The sequence below is a fragment of the Chiloscyllium punctatum genome, chromosome 41 (assembly GCF_047496795.1).
Source record: "Chiloscyllium punctatum isolate Juve2018m chromosome 41, sChiPun1.3, whole genome shotgun sequence".
Classification (NCBI taxonomy): domain Eukaryota; kingdom Metazoa; phylum Chordata; class Chondrichthyes; order Orectolobiformes; family Hemiscylliidae; genus Chiloscyllium; species Chiloscyllium punctatum.
In genome coordinates, this window is record NC_092779.1 from 49,057,470 (window position 1) to 49,075,159 (window position 17,690).

General features: G+C 39.3%; 1 protein-coding gene across 7 annotated transcripts in view; it reads right to left on the bottom strand.

The window, feature by feature from the left end:
* The window catches only part of kif13a (kinesin family member 13A), a 319,077-nt gene that overhangs the window by 47,266 nt on the left and 254,121 nt on the right, over window positions 1–17,690 (bottom strand). For all 7 annotated transcript variants that reach the window (XM_072560889.1, XM_072560887.1, XM_072560888.1 and 4 more), the window contains 2 exons: window positions 15,057–15,112; window positions 7,921–8,045 (listed from right to left, as the gene is read on the bottom strand). In XM_072560889.1, coding sequence (XP_072416990.1) covers window positions 7,921–8,045; window positions 15,057–15,112 — 181 coding nt within the window. The remainder of the gene's footprint in view (window positions 1–7,920; window positions 8,046–15,056; window positions 15,113–17,690) is intronic.

Below are 17,690 nucleotides of genomic sequence, written 5' to 3' on the forward strand. Positions count from 1 at the left end.
TATGCCATTTGATCATTCATGCCTGCTCTGTCATTCAATACTGTCATAACTGGCCATCCAACAAAGCACATTGTTCTTGCTTTCTCTCAATACCTTTTGACCAATTTAGCTCATTAAACTACTTCCAATTCCTTCATGAAAACATTCAATGACATAGCCTCAACTCCTTTCTGTGGAGTTAAGAAAGGTTAAGAAATTTCTCCTCGTCTCAGTCCTAAATGGCCTAACCTGTACCACTACACTGTGACACCTGGCCCTGGACTACCCAGGAGAAAGTGAGGACTGCAGATGCTGGAGATCAGAGCTGAAAAATGTGTTGCTGGAAAAGTGCAGCAGGTCAGGCAGCATCAAAGGAGCAGGAGAATCGACGATTCGGGCATAAGCCCTTCTTCTCCTGACAGTGTGAACTAATGTCCTTTAGGGAAGGAAACTGCTGTCCTTACCTGGTCTGGCCTACGTGTGACTCTAGGCACACAACAATGTGGTTGACTCTTAATTGCCATCTGGGCAATTAGGGAAGGGTGATAAATGATGGCCTAGCTAGCAATGTCCAATCCCATGAATGAATTTTTAAAAATTGATTTGAGAGAGAAAGGTAAGCAGAGTTAACGTGAGCTTGGGGGATGGTTGGTCAGTGTTGGACACCAAAATGAACTGAAATTTGAAAGGCAAGCAAGAGTGGTTCTGTAATGTTGAAAGCAATTTGGAGAATAAACCATATGATTATACATCATACATTCCAAAAAACAAAATAAAAATTAAGCAACAGATGGTGGTCAATTTTTAAACAAGTCAAAGATAATATCAAACTCAAGACCTATAACTGTGCAGAAATGCATGGCAGGTCAGAAGACTAGAGAGAATAGAAAAACCAGCAAACAACTACTATAAGATTAGTAAGGAGGGAAAATTAGAATACAAAGAAAAGCCCAAAAACATAAGAGATAAGAAAAGTTCCTTCAGACATTTAAAAAAAGTTCAAGTCCTAGAGAAAATGTGTCTAGGAATCAATAATGAAGGATAATAAGATGGCAGATGAATTGAACAGATATCTTGTATCTTCATTTGAGGAAACAAGTACCACTCTAGAAATAGCTGCAAATCAGGAATTGAAAGGGAGGGAGGAATTCAAGAAAATTACAATTACCAGAGAAAAAAGTACTGAATAAATTGCTGGAACTGACAAATCCCCCAAGTCTTGATGGATTTAATCCTCAGGTCTTTTTAAAAAAAAAAGAAGTGAGATAGTTGATGCACTGGTTTTAATTTTCCAAAACTCAGACTCAAAAGAAAAATGAGAAAATAGCTAATATAACCTCTTTATTCCAAGAAGAAAGGTGGCAAAAAGCAGGAAGCTACAGGCCAGTGGCTTAACATCTGCCATAGGAAAAATGTTACAAATTATTATGAAAGACATGAGAATGGGGCATTGGATAAAGGCAATTATTTTAGTGGAATTCTTTGAGGAAGTAACTTGTGCTATCGATAAAAGGGGAACTACTAGATGTATTATACTTCAATTTCCAAAAGGCATTTGATAAGGTCACATATCAAAGGCTACTGCAAAAGGTAAAAGCACATGCTGTTGGTTTTGTCGGTTGGCGGAAAAAGAATTTCCCTCAAGATTTCAGCTTACTTGGAATTCCTTCGCTTGATGTAGAATCTTTAAATATTAAGGGAGAGATATAGATTCTTGATTACCAAGGGGATGGAAGATTATCAAGGATATGCATGAATGCAAAATTGAGGTTAAAGTTAGATCTGTCATGATTTTATTGAATGGGGCAGCACAATTGAAGGATTGAGTGGCTTACTTTTATTCCTTATTTGTATACGTGAAAACAAATTATCCTGAGAAAACAAAATTTAAAAATTGACTAACTTCAATAACTGAACAGAACAGAAGCCTCAGTCCTGCTTATCTTTTCTGTGAGACCAAAGAAAGTCCTGCAACTTTTGATACAACTTCTGCTATTTCCAAGTAAATAGCTTTGCTGATGGTTTTAATTCATGTCTGATGCCTACAACTGTAAAGTAAACCTTGCAGATTTCTATTTCATTAGAAGAGCACATGTTCAAAATGAGCTCAGGAGCCTGTCACAATGTTGAACACCTACTTGAACAAATTTAAATTTGCCCACTCTGAAATTACATCATGCTGTTAGAGCCATGGATTATGACAAGTAGATGGAGATGACCGAGATGTCCATGACCACAAATAACTGTGACACATAAATGAACAAATAGCTGCCAGCATTACAGATTGCAGAGGAGTTGGTGGCAATAAGATAAAACCTGCAGCGGAAGTTTCTACGAAGTTAGATGGTAGGTTTTCAACTGACTTACCAGAGTCCTGGTAAACACCATCAAGAACATAAGCTTTTGCACATAGTCTTACCAGTGCATCTTGTGGTCAGATGAAGTTAAAAAGAGCCTGCTCTTTTCTGACAGCAGGCTGCTTGCACTGTTTGAACTCACATGAAGTAGCAGATCTCTGGCTTTCCATTGCTAATTTAGGGTCAAACATCTTCAATGCTTATAGGGACATATGAAAAGAGTGAATGGTTTTCCTCATCTGCATGGGTGTGGTGGAAAGGTAATGCACATTACCACCTTTTCTTTTAAATGCACTTATGGGATGGAGTGTCACTGGCCAGGCCAGTATTTATTACCCACCTTGAATTGCCCATGAAAAGGTAGTGGTGAACTGCCTTCTTGAACTGCTGTTGAAAGAATGGCAATACAGCAACTTGGAGGGGAACTTGCAGATTGTAATGTTCTCGTGTATCTGCTGTTCTTACTCTTCCAGACAGAAGTAGTCCCGGGTTTGGATGGTGCACTCCAAGGTCTTTAGTGAATTTCTGCAGTGTATCTTGCAAATGGTACATACTGCTGTTATTAAGTATCAATGGTGGAGGGAGTTTATGTTTGTGATGTAGTACCAATCAGGCAGGCTGCTTTGTCTAGGTTGGTGTCAAGTTTCTCCAGTGTTGACGGAGCTACACTTGTTCTGGCAATTGAGGAGTTTTCCATCATACTCCTGATTTGTCCCTCATAGCTAGTGAACAAACTTTGGGGAATCAGATGGTGAGCTAATTGCTGCAGAATTCCTAGGCTCCACTTTGCTCTTGTAGTCATTTTATTTAAGTGGCTAGTCAAGTTTCGGGTCGTCCCCCAGGATGTTGATAATGTTATCATTAAATATCAAGCAGTAAAGATTAAATTTTTGCTTATTGGCGATGGTCATTGGCTGGCGTTTTTGTTGTGAAAATGTTAATTACCCCTTTTCACCTCAGGTCTGGAGATCGTCCAGACCTTGTTACATTTGGAAGTTGATTTCTTTGATATCTGAGGAGTTGCCAATGGTACAAACATCAAAGAACATCCACATGCTTGACCTTATAATGAAAGAAAGGTTATTGATGAAGCAACTGAAGATGGTCAGGTCTAGGACACTTCATAATGCAGTGTCATGTGTTAATTTGATATTGCTAACTGATCATCAATATATCACTCAAGGGATCCATAGGCATCTGCCCTGCAGTAGAATAAATAATTACCTTTTAAAATAAATCTGGTGCAACATGTTATGACACACCACCAATCAGGACTTGAACCCAGCCTTCTGGATCAGAGTACAGTACAGTAGGTTCGAAACCAACTACCAATGAATTCTGATTCATGGAATCAACTTATAAACTGAACAATTCATGCAGTCGGAATATCTCTAGACTGTGACCCCTGATTCTGAACTCCAAAGTCATCGGGAACGTCCTTCCTGCATTTGTCCTGTCTAGTCCTGTTAGAATTTTATTGGTTCCTTTGGGATTGCCTCCTCATTTCTTTGAACTCCAGTGAATATAGTCCTAACCAATCCAGGTTCTCTTTGTACATCAGTCATATCACCCCCGGAATCAGTGTGGTAAATCTTTGTTGCACGCCCTCCTCAGCGAGATATCCTTCCTCAGATGAGGCCAAAACTGGACACACAACTGTAGTCGTTGTCTCACCAAGGCCCTGTACAATTTCAGTAAGTGCTATCAGCTCTTGTACTCTAATCCGCTCACAATGAAGACCAACACAACACGTTTCTTTGTCACTGCATACTTACTTTCAGCAACAGGTTTATAAAGTCTTGCAGGTTCAAACGCACCTCTCCCTTTCCCAATCTATCACCATTCACATAAAAATCCACCTTCCAAATGTTGCTACCAAAGTGCATAACCTCATTAATTTGCATTATGCTTCATCTGCCAGATAGCTGTTCAATTAGCCATCTTGTCCAAATCACCCCAACATATCTCTGCATCCTCCTCACGGTTCACTGTCCCCTTCAGCTTTATAACATTTACAAACTTGGAGATATCACATTTAGTTCTTGAATCAAAAGCACAGCTGCCACTCAAAGGGACCCATCTAATCCTACACTGCTTCCAGTCTGCCAACCAGTTTTCTAACCATGGCAGTACATTACTCCAAATGCTATGCACTTTAATTTTACATCTAATGCCTTATGTGAGAGCTTATTAAAAGTCTTCTGAACCTCCAAATAAACCACAGCCCCAGGCTTCCCCATTGTCAACTCTACTAGTTGTATCCTTGAAATTTCAGTAGGTTTGTCAAGCTTCATTGCCCTTATGTAAATCCTTTGTGATTCTGTCCAATCCTGTTGCTGTTTTCTAAATGCTGTTAAATCTTATATAACGGATACTAGCATTTTTCTCTCATACCAATGTTAGGCTGACTAGCCTATAATACCCTGCTTTTTCTCTCTGCCTCCTTTTTTAAATAGTGGGGTAACATAAGTAAACTCTATTCCAACTCTACAAAAGAGTGATAGCCATGCATTCATTAATTTCTCAGGGTGACAGCCTGACCAATCAGAATCAATGTGCCTGTTTTGAAATCTAAACAAAGCCTGGCAGATAACAGTCAATGATTATTAACTGCTGCATTCTCCATTGCAATGCTTCCAACAGAGTGTACTTATCAACCAATCAGAACTCTCTTCTCATATTGGTTTTGCGTTCGTTTTCCTCCTTTGTTTGTATTCTTGCAAATTGTCCTAATGAGTGCATGATGTAAAGCTTTGCTAAAATGTCTTTTGCTAGCAGTGAAATAAATTGGGCCTCAGTTTACAAAGAACATCCCCTGGAAAGTAAGCCTGCACGCTGGAATATCCTAGAGAATACCTACTTAAATTTAAGGACAATGTGAAAAACTGGAAGACATGGATTTGTTTGGACACTTTCAGGATTTATCGTGTGCTGTGGTCGGCTTGCTGCTTACAGAAAGTCAAATCATTTTGGAGTCAAGACAAGCAAATTTTAGGAGACAAGGGATGGAGTTTATTGCCTTTGATTGTTGGAAAGCCTGAGTCGGAAGAGAAGTAGGAGGCACTGATGGTTGCCTAGCAACTCTTTCACAGACATAGGTGGTAAGAAAGAAACATTAGGAGCTGCAAGTCTCTCTCCATCTCTCAACAGAAGTTCTTGGAATCCTGACATTTCTAACTACCAATATTTCTACATTATAAATCCTGAAAAGCTGAATTGTGGTCACTTTCCAAACACTTAGATCGGTTTGATTGCATTCTGAAAAAAAAGTTTTTCATCTGTCTAAGGCTACCAGAAATTTAATTGCATTGATAAGAAACCTGATGGACTCTAGGTCATCATCAGATTCTATCCATTTGTTTTCAGACCCTTGGTCAACAGAGAGGGGATTAACTTTTGACTTCTTTTTTTAAAAAATCTCTTATTTTTGTGTTGTGACCGAATGGCTGTGTTTAGGATTAAATGCAGTTGAGTTCTGGATTCAAAGCTAATGTTAATTAGTGCTTGTAAATTTTAAGAATACGTTGTGTGTGGTAGTACAGAAATTATATTGCTAAAAGGACGTAACATTTAATGGGGCAGGTTGTTTGATTTGGTCCACCAGTCATTAAGACATGTGGCCTACATATCTGGCATTATGCCAGCACTGAAAAACATATCACATATCTCATGAACATTTGCAGTGGGCAGCTTGCCAATAGTGTCAGTTAGCCCATGCTTTCAAGCATCAGAACAGTATGTCCAGAAGATTTTATTCTAGGATTAGAAATAATTTATTAATAACCTGCACTGTGCTAAGAATTACAATGGAAACTAATTTAAGGTCATCAGTTGGGTTTGCATATGATACATATGTGCTCCTTAGAGCTACGTATGTTAAATTCACAGGACACTTTTGTAGGCAAAACTAAAAACGTTAATGGAGTGTAATGTTCTACAGCTGCATCAATCCATCAGATTTTATATTCAAGAGATTGCATGCTGTGACCAATCCCATAGACTGCATCAGCAAATGCTGACTACTAAACACTTAATCCCAAACATGTCACTCGACTGTCATCTCTCTACTTTGGATTTAGGAGTTCCATTATATGTATATGAATGTTTACATTCATCTTTAATTAAAGTAACATTGAAAGTCTTATATTTCATCGTATTTACATGTTCGTTGGTGACACCAGCATAGCCGGCTGAATCTCAGATGGCAATGAAACAGACTACGGATGGTAGTGGAAGACCTGGAAAAATGGTGCACTGAGAACAACCCAGCTCTCAATGCTGGCAAAACCAAGGAGCTCATTATTGACTTTCAGTGGGATGTTACTCATGCCCCACTACACATCAACAGCACAGAGGTGGAATGAGTGGAAAATGTCAAGCTCCTAACAGTGGTCGTCAACAAGCTTTCTTGGCCTCTTCATTTGGATGCACTGGTTACAAAGGTCCAACAACATCTCTTCTTCCTCAGGCAGCTGAGAAAATCTGACATGACAGCAAATACCCTTGCCAACTTTTATAGGCGTGCCACCAAGAGCATTGTATCTGGATATATCACTACCTGGTATTGCAACTGTACCATTCAAGATCGGAGATGGTAACACAGAGTGATGAACTCGGCCGAACAATCACAAAGGCCAACCTCCCATCTATAGAATCCACCTACCAGGCCCGCTGTCAAGGAAAGGCCACCAGCATTCTCAAAGATCCATCCCACCCTGGCAATGCTTTTCTACAACCTCTACCACCGGGGAGAAGGTACTGAAGCCTGAACACATACACCAGCCGGTTTCGAAACAGTTTCTAACCTACTATTGTTAAATGCTGAATGGACTCAAACTCTTAGCATTCATCTGTACCTGTGTTTTTTTTTGATTTTGCTGTTTATCTACACTATTTAATTATGTGATCTGCCTGTATTGCTCGCAAGACAAAGTTTTTCACTGTGCCACGGCACGCGTGACAATAAATTCAACTCGACTCACAACAGGGGAGATACTCCATTTGACTAGTAGATAGGAGAAATGTATCTAGCAATGACATTTTACACAAATGTATTTTTCACAGCCTTTAAAAGAATTGAGACAATTTTTAATCAGATGAGATCTAAAAGGTTATACATGGTGATGATAATTGCCAAAAGATTTCCGACCTCAGTAGAACAGATAGACTGCTGTGCTTCAAGAGGCTGTTGGCCACTACCATCTCAGGGGAAATTAAGGTGGAGTAATAAATACTGATCTAGCCAATGACACTCATTTCCCATGAATGAATAATAAAAATTGGTCATTCATTATTTTATTAGCTGGGGCAATGCAAAACTAATGCAATTTAATCATTTAAATTTTGACTAAGTGAATGCTAATGTGGTATGGACAATGTAACAAAGTGGTAATAATATGAAGGAATGGCTTTGACTATTTAACAATAATAATGGTTGACACAGACAGGAATGGCAATAATAAACTTCATTGTGCTTAATCAACATCAATTATAAATAATTAATAAATATCAGGGTGGTGGGGCGGGGAGATGCTGGCATTTGGAACTGGCATGAAATGCAAATTAAATTGACAGGCTGTAGTACCTCTTCCTCACTGTGCTTGATGATGGGCAAATAGAAGAATTGACTGCCATGTTCCTTCGGTAAGATGGAGTTCACACCAGGTGCATGTGGACCAGTGAGCTGTTCATTTGCACGGAGATCATCAGCTAAAGGAATAATAAAAAAACGCAATCAAAAGATCTCTGTCAAAGATGCAAAATTCTCTACTTTAAACTTGTTTTTAAATTTCTTGCAATCACCAGTTAAACAATGTAATAGTGCTCATTGGTTTTATTCCCTGCAAGAGAGCTAAACTTGTAGAATAAGCATTTGATCAGCATCACTACTTAAGAACATAACTGAACAATAATTCAGACAAGTCCACATTTACAAACTTTATTTTGAAGCTACAAGTTTCAAGAGCAATACTTATCAAATTATTTGACTGCCACTTAGAACTAATTCAAAAGGTCAGAGAACTTTCCCCGATACCTCATGGGCATTGCTCAAACAACTCATTTCAAATGGCCAATGTGGTATTAAATACTCTCTCATAAGGTATTCAAATCAAATATTTGTCAAATGGCATCAGCATTTCCACTTTTGTTTTGTTACAACACGAGAAAATGACATTTACAGGTTTCTGCAGGAATGTTTCCCAATAAAAGGAGAAAAGCATCACAGATCAAATTGATTATTCATTGTTTCTTTTGGGGTGTGAATTCTAGGTCAGAAGTGAGGAAAATACGTTTCTCCTCAATGGCTTTACCAAAGTAATGGATTTGATTGACTAAAGTTCATCGACTTGTCTCATTTCATTAGGGCGAAACAGCTAGACAGAAGACTAAAAATATTATTTCAATGGTTCAGATGCCCAAAAATTCAAAATTTACAATCTGACATTTTAATTCTTATATGGAGATTCCCTTCTGTGAAGGAAGTCTAATGATATTTAGAAAAGTCATCTCAGAAACTACATTCTCTGAGCAGAGTACATGAGGAACTGATGAGCAAAACTAGAAATCTTATATACTGGATTTCAGATTGGATATGGTTGAATTGTCTTTACCTATGGCGCAACTCCCTCTTTCTTAATAAGAAATTCAATGACACATAACTTTAAAGTACCTTAACAGGGATATTTTATGGCGGTATCTAAATTAAATGTTCATTTAATTTATATTAAATTTGTTACAGCTTAAATTTTACAATTATTCAATTACATCTGTTATTCTAAGTATTGTATAAGAATCCACTGTCACAGAATGATAAGTTGTACTTCCACATTATACAATTTAAAAATAGTCTTTGATAGGCTGAAGAGGAAGTGACTATATAAAGAAAAGTGAATCTAAAAGGTTGAGAATGCAAGCCTATGAGAACTATTCCAGAATCAAAACACTGAAGCTGGATACTTTTAATATGAACAATGTAAACTGTTGTGACATTTGTGGAACATTTCATTACCAATGAAAGGGAAGAGAATCTTTCAGCTCTACCACAGCTACATACAAAATCGCTATTCTGGATCATGCAGAAATCAACAGAATTAATAGCATAATGTAAGTTTATCCTCTAGGAACTGTAAGTCAATGTGCAATATTAAAGAACTATTTCCTCACAGAAACCACAACTTCCTCTTGCCTGACAATCCACTTTTCTATAAACTTAAGAACCAGAACCAAGCATCTGCCTCCAATGTTCTGAATCTGGACACACTGCTTCCTGTAGCTCAAGTTGCACTTAGTCTCAGTCACCCATCATGTCTGTGTTTGCTAACTGCCCTCTTCAACATCACCTCAATATTAAATTCCTCATTTTCCAAATCCCTTCTGAGGCTAGCCCCCTCCCATCCCTGTAATACTGTTCAGACTTACAAGCTTCAAGCTGACTGTGTTCTTCTGGAAATACACAATGTGAATTTTAACTGCCCTTCCATTGGCAACTGAGCTGTCCTTGTACTAATTCTTCTTTAAGGTTCACCTTAAAATGTACTGCATCTTTAGGTTATAGGTCCTGACCACTCAGTCATAGAGATGTACGGAAGTAGACCGTTCAGTCCAACTTGTCCATGCCTAACAGATATGCTAACCTAATCTAGTCCCATTTGCCAGCGCTCGGCACATATCCATCAAAACCCTTCCTCGTCATATACCCATCCAGATGCCTTTTAAATGCTGCAATTGTACCAACCTCTAACACTTCCTCTGGCTGCTCATTCCAGCTCACTTTCCTAGAGATCCCTTTAAAATTTTTCCCCTCCACCCTAAACCTATGCCCTCTAGTCCTGGACTTTTCCATCCCAGGAAAAAGACCTTGTCAATTTACCCTATCTATGCCTCTCATGATGATATAAACCTCTATAAGGTCACCCCTCAGCCTCTGAGGCTCCAGGAGAAACAGCCCCAGCCTATACAGCCTCTCCCTGTAGCTCAAATCGTCCAACCCTGGCAACATTCCTGTAAATCTTTTCTGAACCCTTTCAAGTTTCACAATATCCTTCCAATAACAGGGAGACTACAATTACACACAACGTTACAAATGTGACCTAACCAATGTCCTGTACAGCCGCAACATGACCTCCCAACTCCTAAAGTCAATACTCTGACCAATAAAGGAAAGCATACCAAATGCCGCCTTCGCTATCCTATCTACCTGCGACTCCACTTTCAAGGAACTATGAAACTGCACTCCAAGGTCTCTTTGTTCAGCAACACGCCCCAGGACCTGACCATTAAGTATATAAGTCCTGCTCTGATTTGCCTTTCCAAAATGCAGCACCTTGCATTTATCTAAATTAAACTCCATCTGCCATTCCTCAGCCCATTGGCCCATCCGATCAAGATCCCGTTGTACTCTGAATTTTGTTAATTGTTGACAATTTTTTTTTTAAAATGGTAAAGCTCTTGTGACATACTTTGGACCATTTACCTCAGTCATAGAACTGTACAGCATGGAAACAAACCCTTCGGTTCAACTCAATGCCAACTACACACCCTAACCTAATCTAATCGCATTTGTCAGAATTTAGTCCATATCCCTCTAAACCCATCCTATTCATCTACCCATCCAGATCCTATTAAATGTTGTAATTGCAAGAGCCTCCACTACTTCTTCTGGTAGCTCATTCCATACACATGCCACCCTCTGTATGAAAAATTGCCCCTTAGGTCCCATTACAATTTTCCCCTCTCACCCAAAACATATGCCCTCTTGTTCTGGACTCCCCCATCCTGGGAAAAGACCTTAGCTATTCACCCTATGTCTGCCCCCCACGATTTTAAAAATGTCAAGAAGGTCACACCTCAGCCTCCAACACTCCAGTGAAAACAGCCCCAGCCTGTTCAACCTCTCCCTACAGCTGAAACCCTTGAACCCTGGCAAAATCCTTGTAAATCTTTTCTGAACTCTTCCAAGTTTCACAACATCTTTCCTACAGCAGTGAGACCAAAACTGAACACAGTATCCCAAGAGTGGCTGAACCAATGTCCTGTACATTTAGATCTCCTTAAAAGTTTGCTTCTCAATTTCCCACTTACTACTTTCTCACTATCTCCCTGGGTTCCCCCAATTTAAATCCTCTTGAGCAGCTCCAGCAAATCACCTCATCAGTAGTGCAATTGTCCTCCTCATACAGGTGACTTCTACCCCAGAAGAGGTTCCAAAGATCCAACAACCTTATTAAGGTTAAAAAATAGCAAGTCTTCTGCTTGGGTGAGGCTGACAGAAAACAGGCAAACAACCGATTTGTAATGAAGAACTATGTCCAGGCTAAAAAAAGAAACCTAACACATACCAAGATTTAATGTGTTCTTTTCACAAGAAATAATCTGCACATTACAATCAATGCAAAATCAAGAATTAGATTTTCTTAACGTAGTTTTGTTTGCAAGATGAATCACAGAATTATTAGAATGCAGAAGGAGCTTATTCCATCTATTATTAGATTCCTACAGCGTGGAAACAGGCCCTTCGGCCCAGAAAGTCCACAGCGACCCTTCGAAGAGTAACCCACCCAGACCCATTTCCCTCTGACTAATGCACCTCACACTATGGGCAATTTAGCATGGCCAATTCACCTGACCTACACATCTTTGGATTGTGGGAAGAAACCGGAACACCTGGAGGGAACCCACACAGACACGGGGAAAATGTGCAAACACCACACAGTCAACCAAGACAGGAATCGAACTCGGGTCCCTGGTGCTGTGAGCCAGCAGTGCAAACCACTGAGCCACCGTGCCACCCCTATCATTTCTCCACTCTAAATTGTTCAGAACCTTTTAGGATTTAAATGACTGGGAACTATCTACTCACTCTTTTCTCCTAGGTAAAAGAAGATTCTTAATTTCTCCAACCTATCTCCACAACTGAAGGTCCTCATCTTGGAACCATTCTTGTGATTTATTTCTACACATCCTCCAAGGCCTTCAACTGTTTCATAATGTGCTGAAGCCAGAACTGGTTGCAATAATCCAGTTGAAGCCAAACTAGTGACCAATACAAGTTCAAAAGGATCATTTTGCCCTTTGTAGTTTATGCCATTATTAATAAGGCCAAGAATAGAACATAGAACATACAGCACAGGAATGTTGGCCCATTATGTTGCACCAAACATGACACCACATTGAACTAATCCCTTCTGCCTGCCCATATCCTCCCATTCCTTACATATTTATGTGCTTACCTAAAACTCCCTTAATTTGTCATTAACGTATCTGTCTCCACCGCCACCCTGGCAGTGCGTTCCAGACTCATAGCGTTGTGTGTTTAAAAAAAAACTTGTCCCTCAAATCTCCTTTGAACTTTTACCTTCTCACCTTAAATACATGCCCCCTAGTGTTAGACATTTCAACTCTTGGGGGAAAAAAGTTCTGGCCATAAATCCTACCTACGCATGTCATAACTTTACAGACCTATCAAGTCTCCACGCAGCCTCCGCCATTCTGGAGAAACCAACCCAAATTTTACTAGCCTCACCTTATAACTCGTACCTTCTAATCCAGACAATATCCTGGTAAACCTTTTCTGCACCCTTTCTAAAGCCTCCACATGCTTCCTGTAATGAGGCAACCAGAATTGAATGCAAGACTCCAAGTGTGGCCTAACCAAAGTCTTATAAAGCTGCAACATGACATCCTGACTCTTTTACTCAATTCCCTGACCAATAAAAGCAAGTTTGTCATATGCCTTCTTTTCCGTACTATCTACTAGTAATTTTCTGGGAACAATGGACTTGAACCCCACGATCTGTGTGTAAATCAATGCTGTTCAGAGTCCTGACATTATTTTGTATATTTTTCCTGCATGTCTTTCCTTAACGTTTGATTGCCCAAAGTGCAGCATGTCACACTTTCCTGTATTAAGCTCCATCTGCCATTTCGCCACCCTTTTCTAAACCAATCTATATCCTGCTGTATCTTTTGTCAACCTTCTACACTACCCACAATTCCACCTAACTTTTTATTATTTCCAAGCTTATTAACACACTCATTTACATATATCACAAACACGTTCTCAGATATCCCTGCAGAACGCCATTAATTACGGACCTCCAGCCAGAAAAACACCCTTCCACCACTACCCTATGCCTTCCATGGGAAAACCACTTTGAATCCATATGGTCAAGTCTTACTGTCTGCTTCACTACTCATTCTTTTGAACTGTCCTACCATCTTCAATGACATTTACACTCGGGTTCCACTGCTCCTGCGACCCCTTTACAATTATGCCCTTTAGTTTAAATTGTCCCTCATCATGGACATTCTACCAAAGTGATCACAACAACTGATACTTTCTCTTCACTTGCCTATTGTTATGGGTGGCAGCACAAGCAGGCAATCTAGTCCTCAGCTTCCACCCATGCTACCTGTAAAATGACAATTTGAGTGAGGGGGAAAATGCTCGGCAGATGAAGCATGTAATTGGTAGCAAAAAAAAAGGCAAGTAATTATCTGAATGGTCATAGATTGGGAAAGGGTGAGGTGTAGCAAGATCTATGTGCCCTTGGGACAACAGTCACTGAAAGTAAGCATGTCGGTGCAACAGGTGGTGAAGAAGGCAAATGGTATGGTGGCCTTCATAGCAAGCAGGGATGTCTTACTGCAATTATACAGGGCCTGATGACAGCACACCTGGAATAGCATGTGCAGTCTTGGTCTCCTTTTCTGAGCAAGGATATTCTGGCTTTGGAGGGAATGCAACAAATGTTTATTAGATTGATTCCTGGGTTGGCAAGATTGACATATGACACAGTAATTCAGTGGTTAACATTGCTGCCTCACAGTGCTTGGACCCAGGTTTGAATCTACCCTCGGGCAACTGTCCATGTGGAGTTTGCATGTTCTCTTGTGTCAGCATGGGTTTCTGCCAGGTGCTTTGGTTTCCTCCCACAGTTCAAAGATGTGCAAGTTAGGTGGATTGCCCATGTTAAATTGCTCATAGGGTTCAAGGATATACTGGGGAGGTGCATTAGCCATGGGAAATGTAGGATTACAGGCAAAGTATAGAGTGTTGGTTCTGCGTGGGATGCTCTTTGGAGGGTCAGTGTGAACTTGTTGGGCCAAAGGGCCTGTTTCCACACTACTGGGATTCCGTATAAACAAAATGAAGTCAGAGTGGATCAGTCAGGACTATATGCATCAGAGTTCAGAAGAATTAAGAGGGTTCTCACAGAAACTGAAAAAATCCTAACAGGACTAGGTAAGTAAATGAAGGAAGGATGTTCTCGATAAACAGGGAGTCCAAATCTAGGGCCACAGTCTAAAGATAGAGGTTAGGCCATTTAGGGTTGAGATGAGAAGAAATCAGGAACACAGTACTAAGTTGATGATCAGCATGATCATACTGAATCACAGAACAGGCTTGAAGGAGCAACTGGCCTACTTCAGTTCCTAGTTTAGATGTTTCTATGACTAGGAGAAGCTGGCAGGAGTGGCCAGGAGTGGCCAGTGGCATGTACCTTCTCTACCATTTGTGGAAAAATGCTGGATACCTATTTAGCATCTCCATACACCACTCTGCTTGATGGGTGTACCCAAAATGGAACTCCGTACTCCTCATAGCAGGATAACCCGTCTTTGCCGTACTCAACTGTTTTTTTTTTAAATCCATTTTCAATAGTTTTGTTTTATATTCAATCTTCGATATTTATTTATGAATTATTTACATTAACTCACCATTTAAGTCGAGGAAAAGTACAGGGATATGCGTTTCCATTCCTGGTGGTGATACCCTGAAACAAACACATATTTAGACCCAAAAGAATGATATACAGATTAAGATCCAACCATTTTATCTGAAACAAAAGTTAAAGTTCAAAAAGAAAAACTTCAAGATTAAAATTATTAAACTTGGTCAATGAGCAGTTGTATTCAAATACTTACATTAAGAAAAAAAAACAATTTCTAAAATAAATTTCAAAAATCTAGGCGTCCTAAAAATAAGTTTTCTTTTCAAAATATAAACCACATAATTGTTGAAAAGTGTTCCATACCACATCCTTGTGGGATTAGGTTGAAGTAAAAGAAAAATAGACAGTTTGAACAGATTACTGTCTGTTGTCTCACTGGGTCCTCACAGGGCATTATTCCTAAACAGGTAACAGATGCACAATCACCTTGAAAAGTGCTCTTCATTTCACTGGTACAATCAGGGAGTAAGTCACTTCCCAACAGTAATCATAATACGATGAATTCACATTCAGTTTGAGGGTCCAAAGCATGGATCTCTGACTGGCGTCTTACGCTTAAATAAAGGATGATGCAAAGATGTGAAGACAGAATTGGCTAAAATAGGTTAAATGGGTTGGGTAGAACCCACGCAGGCACTGTGGGTTGAATGTCCTCTTCCTGTACTGTAAATGCTTGTGAAATATTGTCAGACATTTCAGGAGATGATCGTGACTCAAACATATATTCCTTTGGAAGAGAAAGACGACAAGAAGGATGCATTATGTAATTAAATAAGCAAGTTAACTAAAAAGTGAGAAATTGAAAAAAATTAGGTCAACGCTGCACAGATTAGCAGGTGGCCAGAAAATTAAGAAATTTCAGAAACCAGCAGAAAATGATTCAAAAAATAAGATATGATAAATTAGGCTATGAAAGAGACCTATCTACAAATATAAAACAGATTGTGTATTTCTATAGGGATATTAAGATAAAAAAAAGAGTAGCTAAGTCAGCATTGGTTCCATAGGGAGCAAATGATGGGGGCAAAAAGGAAGTGGTGGAAATACATTGGGAAAGTATTTTGTATTGTCTCATGTAGAAAAAGCAGAAGGCATCCCAAAACACCCCTCATCAATAGGGAAAAAGTACTGGAAAAATTAAAGATGACAAGTGTCCCCCAGCTGATCCTTGCATCATATGGGCTTACAAGCAAGTGGTTGCAAAGATGTTGGTGGTAATCTTCCAAAATCCCTCAGTTTCTAGAAAAGATCCAACCGATTTGAAACCCACCATTCAAACCTTCTAATCAAGAATGGAGGAAACACAAACAGCAAGCTAAGGCCAGTTAGCCTCACATGTGAAATTGGATAAATGCTTGAATCCATCACCAAGGAGACTAAACCTGGGTCTTAGATTGGTGTCTTAAGCTTAAATAAAAGAAAATTTATATTTACAAAATCGTAATGCAGTCAGGGAAGTGCATGGTTTGTGGAAAAAAATTGAACACACTTAGAAGTTCTTTGAGGAAATAACAAGAATGCTGCATGATGCACTTTTCTTGTTAGTGGCCAATTCTGTACCTATGCTAATTCTCACCTCCCAGGACCATAAGCAGTTCCCTTGTAAAAATAACCACTTTTATGTGGTACCTTATTAAATGCCTTTGGCTTTCCAAAAGCATTCAATTAGGTACCACATAAAAGTGGTTACTTTCACAAGGGAAGTGCTTATGGTGCTGGGAGGTGATATATTAGCATAAAGAATCATTTTCAGCAAAGCAAACTGGAATGAACTATTATAGGGTTGGATTCAAAATGACAAGTGATAGCTGAGGATTCAGTTATTTGCAAATGTTATTACTGACTTGGATGAAGGGACCAAGCGTTTAGTAGCTAAATTTGATGATGAATGTAGGTAGGAAATCCAAGTTCTGAAGACGATACGAGGAGTCCATAAAGAGATATAGATAGATTGAGACAACGGGCAAAAGAGCAGAGTATGAAGTAGGAAATTGAGACTTCTTACTCATTTTCAAGAATAAAAGTGGTTATTTTAATGGAGGGAGCCTTTAGAAAGCTGTGGTACATAGGGTCTGGAGTATTCTTACACATGAATGGCAAAAAGTTAATGTGCAGAAAGACAAGTGACTAGAAAGGCAAAATGAATGTTAACCTTTATTGTACATGGAGTGTGTGTAAAAGAAGAGACATATTGATATCAGCTGTATAGACCCTTAGAGAGACCACATTTGGGATACCATGAACAGTTCTGACTTAAACGAGGAACATAACTGGATTCAAAGTAGTTCAGAGAAGACGGACTCAAGGATTTGTTTTTTTAGGAAGATTGAACAGGTTTGGCCTTCACTTGTTAGAGTTGAAGAGATCTCAGGAAACAGAACCTTGACAGGATGTTATTTGGAGGATGTTTTGTGGAAGTGACTCAATGATTTGCATATAGTTCAAAAATAAGACATCTCCTATACACGATGGAGATAAAGAACAATTTTTTTCTCTCAGAGGGCCCCTAGAGCTTAGAATTCTGTTCACCAGAAAACAGTGAAAGCTTGGGTATAGAATCTATTCAAGGCTGAGATGCAAACAGTGTTTGATTAACAACAGAGTCAAGAATTATTTGAGG